Source organism: Phoenix dactylifera, chromosome 15, assembly GCF_051530095.1.
Source record: "Phoenix dactylifera cultivar Ajwa chromosome 15, Ajwa_hap1_PhDact_Kaust_v1.1, whole genome shotgun sequence".
Classification (NCBI taxonomy): domain Eukaryota; kingdom Viridiplantae; phylum Streptophyta; class Magnoliopsida; order Arecales; family Arecaceae; genus Phoenix; species Phoenix dactylifera.
The window spans coordinates 2,523,026-2,535,000 of record NC_143204.1 but is presented as its reverse complement, the minus strand read 5'-3'; the positions used below and the strand labels follow the sequence as shown (position 1 = coordinate 2,535,000).

The 11,975-nt window shown below is 42.8% G+C and overlaps 1 protein-coding gene across 1 annotated transcript; it reads left to right on the top strand.

Annotated features, from left to right (window-relative positions):
- Positions 1 to 8,314: 8,314 nt before the first annotated feature.
- On the top strand, positions 8,315 to 11,746 carry LOC148703205 (uncharacterized). Its single transcript, XM_089927603.1, has one exon. The coding sequence runs from the start codon at positions 8,315 to 8,317 to the stop codon at positions 11,744 to 11,746; it is 3,432 nt and encodes a 1,143-aa protein (XP_089783729.1).
- Positions 11,747 to 11,975: the final 229 nt, after the last annotated feature.

The window sequence follows — 11,975 nt, the reverse complement described above, 5'->3', positions numbered from 1 at the left end:
ATGTTGACTTAGACCAAAATTTGTTCTTTTGATTGATTTCAATACTTAAATCTGAATTCTTCTTTAGTTGTTTTATTATTTTCATTATACTCAAACCCCCCCCCCCTCCGTCCTTGTTCAAGTTGCATAAAACTAGGCTAGATACTCTCCGTGGGAACGATCCTTACTCGCACTACTACATATATATTTTTAGAAGTATAGGTTTTATTTTTGGTTGCCTACGACAGCACACCACCTTTGTTAGGATCCCTCATATGCCATGATAATTTCGAAATAATTTTCAGATTGCAGCGGAAAAACATATGCGGGATCCGTTCATCACATGAACGTATTTTAAAACCTTTCGTTTGTCGATAGATTAGAATTAAATTATTTTAAACTATTTTAAAATCATTAAGAAGATCATATCTTCACCTTGTGCGGGTAGATGGTCTCCGCAATTCTGATTCACGTGGATTTGTAGAAGGTTCGATGGAAGCCGCACATGCGTCCGGCCTCTACGGGTATCCACACGAGATAATGATTCGATCGAAGCCTACGTATCTCCCCGGGGTGCTAGCTCCCTTGCAGAGATGGCTATGGATGGTTAGTGTAGTTCTTAGGTACCCTGCAAAATAATCATGTGAAGCTCTTAGGTACCCAAGTTTTCTTGGGTCCTTCTTGGTTAGTGTAGTTGGTTCCCTTAGGCACCTACACTTTAGTTGTGTTTTTACCTTTTATACAAGTATTCTTGTTAGTTTGAATCTTTCTTTGAATGCAAGAATAGGCTTTATGTCCACTCTTCCCACAATGAAAGCATGTAGGTTTTTCAGTCTTGATATCTTTTGCTTTCACAAAAAAATTCTTTAGATATTTTTGTTGTTTGCTAGTTTTATATCCTAATCCGGCTTTATTAAAAACAGCTCTTTGATTGGATAGAATAAGATTTAATTTTTCAGAGCTATGTGTAAATTTCTCCACAATTGGTTTGTACTTATGTACCTCATTTTTAAGAACCAAATTTTCTTTAGCCAATTCTTCCTTATCATTTTTAAGGGATTCAACATTTTGCGCAAGTGAGGTATTACTATTGAGTAGGGATTCAACTTTTAGATTTAATTCCTTAATTAGTGTTTTTGCCGTTTCATTTTCAATGCTAAGTTTTGAATTTTTATTTTCTAGGTCAATGGTGTTAACATTTTCAAAGCTCTCCTTCTCAATCAATAGGTTTTTAATGTCATCCTTTAGTTTTTGATTGGAGGCCTTTAATTCTTTATTCTTTGCTCCTAACATACTACAATCACTCATGAGCTCTTGAAAAGCTTCATATAATTCTTCTAAAGTAAAATTTGTAGTCGAGCTTTGACATACCTCATCGTCGTCAAATGCCATGAAACACAAGTTGGCGATCTCTTCCTTCTCCTCCTCGGAGGAGGATGTGTCGCTATCATCCCAAGTTGCTTTCAACGCCTTCTTCTTCTTCTTTCCATAGTGCTTCTTCTGTTGAGGGCATTCAGAACGGATGTGTCCCGGTCTCTTGCAATCATAACATATGATTGGGTCTCTTTCTTTTTCTTTTTCCTTTTCCAAATCATTTCTCCCTCCAAACTTCTTTCTTGGGAAGGGTTTCTTTCTTCTCATGAATTTCTTGAATTTCCTTACTATTAAGCCCAAGTCCTCATCTTCGCTTTCTTCTTCACTCTCACTACTTTCTTCTTCACAAACACTCGAAGTAGCCTTGAGTGCGATTGTCTTCTTCTTTGGCAAATCTTCTTCATGTTGCTTCATTGTGAGCTCATGCGTCATCAATGAGCCCAATAGTTGTTCAAGTCCCAATGTGTTGAGGTCTTTAGTTTCTACAATCGCCGTGACCTTCGCTTCCCAAGCTTTTGGCAAGGACCTGAGAATTTTACTCACAAGTTCTGGGTTAGTGTAAGATTTACCCAAATTTTTTAGACCATTTATTATATCCGTGAAGCGTGTGAACATGCATGAAATGGTTTCGTTGGGTTCCATCCTAAATAGCTCATATTTGTGAACTAGAATGTTCACTTTAGACTCTTTGACTTGATTTGTACCCTCGTAGGTAACTTCAAGCCTATCCCATATTTTCTTGGCGGAACTACAGGTGGAGACTCTATTGAACTCATTTACATCTAGAGCACAAAATAATGAGTTCATGGCTCTAGCATTGAGTTGAACCATCCTACTATCATTCTCATCCCAATCCTCCTCAGGTTTGGGAACTTGAATGCCATTAACCATGTGAGATGGTTCGTGTGGTCCCTTGATTATAACCCTCCACAAGGCATAATCTTGTGCTTGAATAAAAATCCTCATTCTAGTCTTCCAATAGGAATAATTTGTCCCATTGAAGAGTGGAGGTCTATTGGTTGCCTGCCCCTCAGCAGGAACATTGTTGAAGAGTGTTGCCATCTAGATCTTTGGCTAAGACGGTTAGGTCTTCAAGGAATACACAGAGCACCTGCTCTGATACCACTTGTTGCCCAGAGATGGTCACCCAAGAGGGAGGTGAATTGGGTATTTTAAAACTTTTTGACTAATTAAAACAAAACACACAAGTGTATGTGCAAAGGTGTAATTAAAGTTGCAACCACAGTCAAACGCAAACACACAAAGATTTATAGTGGTTCGGAGCTTCCACTGCTCCTACGTCCACTCCCCAAACACCTTTGGGAATTTCCACTATAATCAGCGATTACAGTACGGTAGTTTTGCGAGTGCACTACCCAACTCGTTGTTTTACCCCGGGCTAACAACGAACCCTACAATCCCCCAATTTCACCTAGGCTTGGGACGCCTTTCCCTTGTTCCAAGTCCCTTGAGTGGAACAAGCACAATAATGAAATGTTTTACAAAGATTTAAAAGCTCTTAATGAAGCAAATATAATAATGAGAAATATCAAAACCCGGAAGAACCCTTTTGCCGTTGGAAGCGTGGGTAATGGTGGCTCTTCCGATGTGGATCGCATTGGCTTGAATGTGAGCTTTGAATGCCGAGTGGGAGTGAGTAGTTGAGCACGAAATCAGATGGAAAAGCTTGAAAGCACTTGATTTCTTCTCTTGAAGGCACTAACTCCCTTGAACCTCTTTCTCTTTCTTCTCTCTTGAATGATCTTGTGTTTTGGTTGGTGAGAAGTTGTTGGAAGGCACTTAAAAGCTCCCTTTTATAGCCCAAAAAGCAATAGATCCATTAGACACAAAAATATGACCGTTTGAAATTCAAATTTACCTATAAAAGTGTGTCAGTCGCGTCCCAGGCGCTCCGGAGACGTCTCCGCTTGAACGCGAGATGTCTCGGCTGTATAAAATTTCTTTTGACATTGTTTGGAGTCGACTCGGCGCTTTACGGGGACGACTCCGAAGAAGAACTCCTTGACTTCTTGTTTTTCTGTTTTTCTGAGAGAGTCGGCTCGGCACTTTACGGGGACGTCTCGGGATGTTTGTGCTTTATGCATGGGGACGACTCCGCGACGTCGGGGACGACTCCGCCGTTTTATCAATGAAAAACACGTCCTCTGGAATCCCCTGAGAGAGTCGACTCCGCGCTCTCTGGGGACGACTCGAGAAGTTTGCTTTTTTACTCGTGGGGACGACTCTGCGTCCTTCGGAGACGACTCGCGCGCATCCCTTGAAATCGGCCTTTCTGCCGTCTCTGAGAGAGTCGACTCCGCAGAGTCGGGAGTCGACTCCGACCCTGCGAGACGCCTCGCCAGGTGCCGGGGACGTCTCCAGACGTGCCAATTCTTCCTGTTCGTGCCAGAGACGTCTCTGGGATAACCCGGAGACGTCTCGGCTGCCCCTGATCTATTTTCTTCAACTCAAAAATTCTTCAATAGATCCTTGAAAAATATGAAAACTTGCCTAGACATTTCTTAACAATATTCTTAATTAAACACCTGAAATCCTCAAATAAATTGTTAAGATAAAGGGAATTAGACTCTAGTGTTTTGTATTCATCAAAATCCATTAGGGGGTCAACAAGAAGGCTTCCTTTGCAGCTTCAGAGGCGGCGATATACTCAGCTTCTATTGTAGAATCAGCAATGATCGGTTGTTTGGAACTCTTCCAATTTACCGTACCACCATTGCACAAGAACACATATCCAGATGTAGACTTTCTATCATCAATATCAGTCATAAAGTCTGAATCTGTGTATCCTTCTACCTTTAACTCCGATGCTCCTCCAAAGACCAAGAACAAATCTTTAGTTCTTCTTAAGTACTTAAGAATGTTCTTCACAGCTGTCCAGTGCTCTTCGCCTGGATTCGACTGATATCTGCTAGTGACACTCACAGCAAGGGCTATATCAGGTCGTGTACATAGCATGGCATACATGAGGCTTCCTATTGCAGAAGCATAAGGAATCCTGCTCATGCGTTGAATCTCTTCAGATGTGTTGGAGCACATCTTTTTGGAGAGATGAATCCCATGCCTAAGGGGTAATAGACCCCTCTTGGAGTTTTCCATACTGAACCTCTTCAGTACCTCCTCTATGTACATCTTCTGTGATAGGCCAAGCAACCTCTTAGATCTATCTCTATAGATCTTAATCCCCAAAATGTAGGATGCTTCCCCAAGGTCTTTCATGGAGAACTCTTTTGACAACCAGACCTTGACCGAGGTTAGCATGGGAACATCATTCCCAATCAAGAGGATGTCATCCACGTACAGTACGAGGAACACGACTGCACTCCCACTAACCTTCTTATAAACACACGGTTCCTCTTCGTTCTTGATGAAATCAAACGATTTGATTGCATCATTGAAACGAGTATTCCAGCTTCGAGATGCTTGCTTTAGTCCATAAATGGACCTTTGCAACTTGCAGACCTTGTGATCTCCATCATTAGAAGTGAAACCCAAAGGCTGCTCCATATCGATATCTTCATCAAGATATCCATTCAGAAAAGCAGTTTTCACATCCATCTGCCATATTTCATAATCATGAAACGCTGCGATGGCAAGCAATTGAATTTTAGCATAGCTACAGGTGAAAAAGTCTCCTGATAGTCAATGCCTTCATGCTGACTATACCCTTTCGCCACTAGCCTTGCCTTATAGGTCTCTACCTTCCCATCCGAACCTATCTTCCTTTTATAGATCCATTTGCATCCAATAGGTACTATACTGTTGACCCCCTAATGGATTTTGATGAATACAAAACACTAGAGTATAATTCCCTTTATCTTAACAATTTAATTGAGGATTTCATGTGCTTAATTAAGAATATTGTTAAGAAATGTCTAGGCAAGTTTCCATATTTTTCAAGGATTTATTGAAGAATTTTTGAGATGAAGAAAACAGATCAGGGACAGCCGAGACGTCTCCGGGTTGTCTCAGAGACGTCTCTAGCACGAACAAGCAGAATTGGCACATCTGGAGACGTCCCCGGCACCTGGCGAGGCGTCTCGCAGGGTCGGAGTCGACTTCCGACACTGCGGAGTCGACTCTCTCAGAGGCGGCAGAAAGGCCGATTTCAAGGGATGCGCGCGAGTCATCTCCAAAGGACGCAGAGTCGTCCCCACAAGTAAAAAGCAGACTTCCGGAGTCGTCCCCGAGGTAGCGGAGTCGACTCTCTCAGGGTATTTCAGAGGATATATTTTTCGTTGACAGAACTGCCGAGACGTCCCCGAAGTAGCGAAGTCGACTCTCTCAGAGAATTCCAGAAAACTTGTTTTTTGGAGATAAATCAGCGGAGTCGTCCCCAAGGCAGCGGAGTCGTCCCCATGCAAAAAGCATAAACATCCCGAAACGTCCCCGTAAAGTGCCGAGGCGACTCTCTCAGAAAAATAGAAAAATAAGGATTCAAACTGTTCATCCTCAGAGTCGTCCCCGTAAAGCACCGAGTCGACTCCCAACATCGTCAAAAGTAATTTCATACAGCCGAGACGTCTCGCGTTGAAGCGGAGACATCTCCGGAGCGCCTGGGACGCGACTGACACACTTTTACAGGTTTGTTTGAATTTCAAACTTCCATATCTTTGTGTCTAACGGATCTATTTGCTTTTTGGGCTATAAAAGGGAGCTCTTAATTGCCTTCCAACAACCTCTCACCAACCCAACACAAGATCATTCAAGAGAGAAGAAAGAAAAAGAGCTTTAAGGGAGTTAGAGCTTTCAAGAGAAGAAATCAAGTGCATCCAAGCTTTTCCATCTGATTTCGTGCTCAACTACTCTGGTGCGGACACCAGTCAGTCAGTATCCCTTTGGCTCGATTGTTAGAGCCGAGTCCGAGTCGTACTTCATTTTGAGTCCAGTTACTTTTACTACTCTACTTATTTTATTCCAGTTAATTCTATTTTGAGTCCTATTTGGTCAAGACAGTCAAGTCCTTGTATTTGGAATTTTGAGTCCAATGTAAGTTGCTCCAGCAAAAAAAAAAAAAAAAAAAAAAAAGGGCTCCTGTTCATCGTCCCTACTTTGGTTCCACTTCAGGGAAGAAGGGGATTGTTGGCTGCATTCATGTCCAAGAAGCAAAAATTGAAGATAACATGAAAGCTCGGGCAGCAGAGTATAACAATATTCGTGGTCAGCTTAAAGCGATAAACAGAAAGCAGAGTGGAAGCTTAGCCGTCCGTGACCTTTCCAATTTCGTAAGCCAGAGAGACACCTCTTGTTGTTCCCAAGTATCATCACATCAGAACATTTAGTGACACTTCTTGCTGTTGTTCCCAAGTATTCTCAAAAGGACCGGCTCCCAAGACACCACAAACGTTTCCCACAATGCAGCAACGTCCCACTGATTTCGCTAAACGTCACTCCCTCCTTTTTCAAAGCAACCCTCTTGAGAAACAGCAAAAAGGGGAAAACGAAGAGGCAAATCAAGTGCTGGCTCCCAACCCTCCACAACAAGTTCCAACACTCTAAGTCTTCCTGCAAATCAAGTTCCCCCCTTTGTTTTGAAATTACAATATTGCTATGTAAAAGCCTATTTAAAGAGGCCTTGTACTACATGTAAGGAAGCTGAAAAAAATATTTGATAATAGAAAAGAAATTGAAACTTGGCCTTGGGCAAGTTCACTCTCCTCTTCCCCTCTTTTTTCCTAAATTCCTCCTCTCTGTGAGCAGCGGCTTTCCTATTCTTCCGCACATTCTTCTGCGCAGACGGCGCATCTACCGGCCCCTTTCTTCTTCCGGTTTCCTCCTTCCAATCCGGCTCCTCAGTTCTTCCGAAATTTTATCCTTTTCCTGGTTTCTATCTACTAGAACTAATCATTGGAAGGTCATGTTTCAGATCTGATCGGGTCATCCAGTGCGTGGACGAAGGGCGACCTGACGACAACCCGGACCATTGGAACTTTCCTCCCTCTTCCAGGAGTCCTGTGCGACGTGTTGGTGAGACCTTTCCACAAATTTAATGAGTAGATCGTTATTGATTCATGCAAGATACCCTGTCTTCTTATGCTTAATCACTCAGTAGAAATTAAACAGAATTGAGGTGCCCTAATAGCATTGGTTTCTTAACCAACGCCGATCCTGCACTTCTTTAGAGTTTTAAAAGGAACGATTAGTTGCATGAACGTTAGTCTTCCGATTATAATCTAATCGCCTCGCTAAACCCTTTATGTTGTGACTGCCAGTTTTAAAAATCTGATTGCTGATCTTAATCAAATTGCATGACCACCCCGCATTAGCTTAGGCTTCTGTGCATAATCGTTCCGCATCAGTCTGGTATCAGAGCATAGGGTCATTAGGGCATCATTCTTATCATTTTACTTTCTGCATTAGATTAAGGTTAAACTTGCATCTTAGGTTATTTTTATGCAATACATCAGGCACCATTAACATAAAACAAAAACAAAAAAAAAAATTCTCTGAATCAACCCCTACACGTCACCCTTTGCTCCTGAAATCCAGTATACACACCCTGTTTCAAACTGCATTTCCCATTCTTAGGAGTTTCCAAAAATCACAAAACTTGTGAATTCTGAAACCAGATTTGATAAAGAAATTTTCCATTGGAAAGAATTTTTGAGAAAAATCCTGTGATCATATCAGATTTGAACGTTTTGCCAAGGTTCAGGTACAGCCCTCTGTTCTGAAATCCGTGTGCACCCTCTGATTAAATTTGAAATTCCCGTCCTTAGCAAAGTCCAAAATTAATAAAATTTGACAATTCTGAAACTAGACTCGATAAGGGATTCAACCACGAAGTGAGATTTGGAAAATCAATCCTGATTTATTTCCAGATTTTCGGTTGATTGCAAGGTTCTGTTCTGAAAATTCTGTTTTAAAAGAAAACTCCTGATATTACATGACTACTAGATCCGGGGCTAATTATCAACCAGACGAGCCTGAGTCAAGTCGAGGGATGGACCCCGACATCGGCACAGTCCTCAAGGAAATCAATGAGAAGTTGGGAAGGTTGTGTACCCGAGTCGATGCCTTAGAAGAATACCAAGACAGGGGTAGCCCTTTCCAAACAAATGACCTGAGAGAGAGGCCAGAACACTTTGAATTTGAAAGGGGTCACCCACGTGTAGTCCATCCTCTAGATCACTACCCCAGGGAAAGAGCGGAACATTTTGATAGAACTCACCAACGAGACACCCGAATACCTGTAGATCACCCCCGGGCACGACCTTACCACAATGATTTTGAAAGAGGTCGCGACCCTGCAAACCGACCACATAATGATCACCATGACCTCGATGATCGCATACTGCGGAGTGTCAAGGTTGAGGCACCAAGTTTTGTAGGCCGTCTGGACCCTCATGAGTACCTTGATTGGGAATCAGATATGAATCATTACTTTGAATGGTACGATATGTCTGAAGAACGAAAAATCCGATTTGCAAAGATGAGACTCCTCGGTCAAGCCAAATACTATTGGCAGAATGTGGAACGTCTAATTCTACATAGGAGACAGGAGCCCATCCGAACCTGGGATGAAATGAAGGATAAACTCAGGGAGAAATACCTTCCCACTTCCTATCAACAACGCCTCCTTGATCAATGGCAAACCTTGACCCAGGGAAACAAATCAGTCACTGACTACATCGCCAAGTTTGATGAGTATCTCATGCGATGTCATGTCAACGAGGATCCCTCTGTCACCCTTTCCCGATTTCGTGCCGGGTTAAGAAATGACATCCAGCGAGAGCTTTTCATGCGTGAGGTCTATAATCTGGAACAGGCATATCAATTGGCCCAAGATTACGAGAGGTTCCAAAGAATGTCTATAACCCGACCAAGTGAACCACGGAACCCGAGTATTCTAGGTCCTAGACCCGAGTCTCACCAGGTTCCCAGACCCCATCCAAATCCGACCCCGACCACCCGTCCTCCACCAGTTACTACTCCACCCAGAAGGGAAGACAAAGGCAAAGGCATCCTTGTTGAAGGCCGCAAGGAGGGTAGCTCGAAGGGTAGGTGCTTCAATTGCCATGGGATCGGACATTTTGCTAGCCAGTGCCCCTCCAGATCCCTACACATTGGAGAGACCGAAGAGGAACACCCTGAAGAAGCTATAGGAAATGAAGAAGTACACATAGCTGACCCAGAATTAGCTGAGGTGTACGAAGAACCAAGTCCCATTGAGGAAGCTGAGCCAGAAGTAAGGGTGAACGTATTAAGATGTGCCCTGGCCCAACCACAAGAAAGTGAAGATTGGCAAAGAACCACTATCTTCCACACCTACATAAGTAATGGAACTAATGTCTGCAAAATTATTATTGATAGTGGTAGCTGCATCAATGCCGTCTCTACTGATACAATTTCTAAACTTGGGCTAACACCTGTCGACCACCCCAATCCATACAAGGTCGCCTGGTTAGATACCTCATCCATACCTGTTAGGTACCGCTGCAAGGTACCTATTAAGTTCCAATCATACCATGAAGAGGTATGGTGCGACGTTCTTCCTATGGACGTCGGCAGCATTATTTTAGGTCGACCTTGGCTTTTTGACCAAGATGCCACACTCTTTGGTCGGACCAATGCTTGCTCGTTCATGCACAAGGGCAAGAAAATCACATTGTACCCTTCGCCCCCTAGAAAGCCCAAAGATAGTAACACTATAGAGCCCAAACACGAAAAACAATCCAAGGGATTACATTTGATCAATGCAAAAGAACTGGAAAAGGACCTAAAGAAAAACCCTTCCGTGTGGGTTTTGGCTGTTAAGGAAGTTAGCATAAACGAATCAAGTCAGACCCCTGATGAAATGACCAGCCTCCTTGAAGACTTTAAGGATGTCACCCCAGAAGATCTTCCCGAACAATTACCACCTATGAGGAACATCCAGCATGCGATAGACCTAGTTCCAGGGGCAACCCTGCCAAATTTGCCTCACTACCGACTCAATTCCACAGAGCACGCTGAGCTAAAACGACAGATTGAAGAACTCCTGAAGAAGGGATTTATCAGAGAAAGCCTAAGTCCATGTGCAGTACCTGCACTCTTGACTCCCAAGAAAGACGGAACTTGGAGAATGTGCATTGATAGTCGGGCAATTAACAAAATCACGATACGATATCGATTCCCGATTCCCCGACTGGACGACATGCTAGATATGATCTCTGGAGCAAATATTTTCTCCAAAATGGACCTTAGAAGTGGCTACCATCAGGTTAGAATCAGGCCCGGAGATGAGTGGAAAACTGCATTTAAAACTAAAGATGGTCTTTATGAGTGGTTAGTCATGCCATTCGGTCTGTCAAATGCTCCAAGTACTTTCATGAGACTGATGACTCAAGTACTACGACCCTTTATGGGGACATTTGTGGTCGTATACTTTGACGACATCCTTATCTACAGCAGGACCAAAGAGGAACATTTAGATCATCTCCGCCAAGTTTTTCAAACCCTTAGGTCCGAAAGTCTGTTTGTCAACCTCAAGAAATGTGATTTCATGACCACACGTGTTACTTTCTTAGGTTTTGTTGTAACTCCAGACGGACTATCTGTGGATCCTGAAAAGGTAAGCGCGATCAAGAACTGGCCCGTACCCCAGAATGTTCATGAAGTTAGAAGTTTTCATGGATTAGCCACCTTTTACCGCAGATTTATCAAGGGATTTAGCACAATCATGGCACTCATCACAGACTGTATTCGAAAGGGAACCTTTGAGTGGACCAAAGCTGGTGATCGAGCTTTTGAAGAAATTAAGACTTTGATGACTAGTGCTCCTATGTTGCGTCTTCCTGACTTTTCTAAAGTATTTGAAGTATCCTGTGACGCATCTGGAGTAGGAATTGGTGGAGTTCTTAGTCAAGACAAACATCCTGTGGCTTATTTTAGTGAGAAACTAAATGAAGCCAAGCGTAAGTATTCCACCTACGATAAGAAATTCTATGCCATGGTCCAAACTCTCAAATTCTGGAGACACTACTTGCTGCCCCAAGAATTCATTTTGTATTCCGACCACGAAGCCCTTAGGTTCCTAGGTTCACAAAAGAAATTAAACTCTAGACATGGAAAATGGGTTGAATTTCTACAGTCATATACCTTTGTGCTAAAACACCGTGCTGGTGTGGACAATCGCGTTGCTGATGCACTATCCCGTAGAACGAATCTTTTATCAGTGGTTAGTGTTAAGATCACTGGGTTCGAGAAATTAAAGGAAGAATACGATGGTTGTCCAGATTTTGGAAAGATCGTATCTACACTCATACAAGGAACTTCTAAAGAGACTGGCGAATATACCCTTCAGGAGGGGTACCTCTTCAAAAATAATAAATTGTGTGTCCCGCATACCTCTGTTCGAGAATTTTTGATTTGGGAATTACACGCAGGAGGCTAGTCTGGTCATTTTGGGCGAAACAAAACCATTGAAGCAGTAGAACATCAGTTTTACTGGCCGAGTTTAAAACGAGATGTTGCTAAAGTTGTCGCTCAATGTCGAACCTGCACTGCAGCCAAACAGCGAAAACAGAGCACTGGACTGTACACTCCGTTACCCGTACCCGACTGCCCATGGAAAGATGTCAGTATGGACTTTGTTTTAGGATTACCACGAACTGCTAAGCAAC

Coding starts and splice junctions, on each gene's coding strand:
- LOC148703205 (XM_089927603.1), top strand. CDS start 8,315: ATGGACCCCGACATCGGCACAGTCCTCAAGGAAATCAATGAGAAGTTG.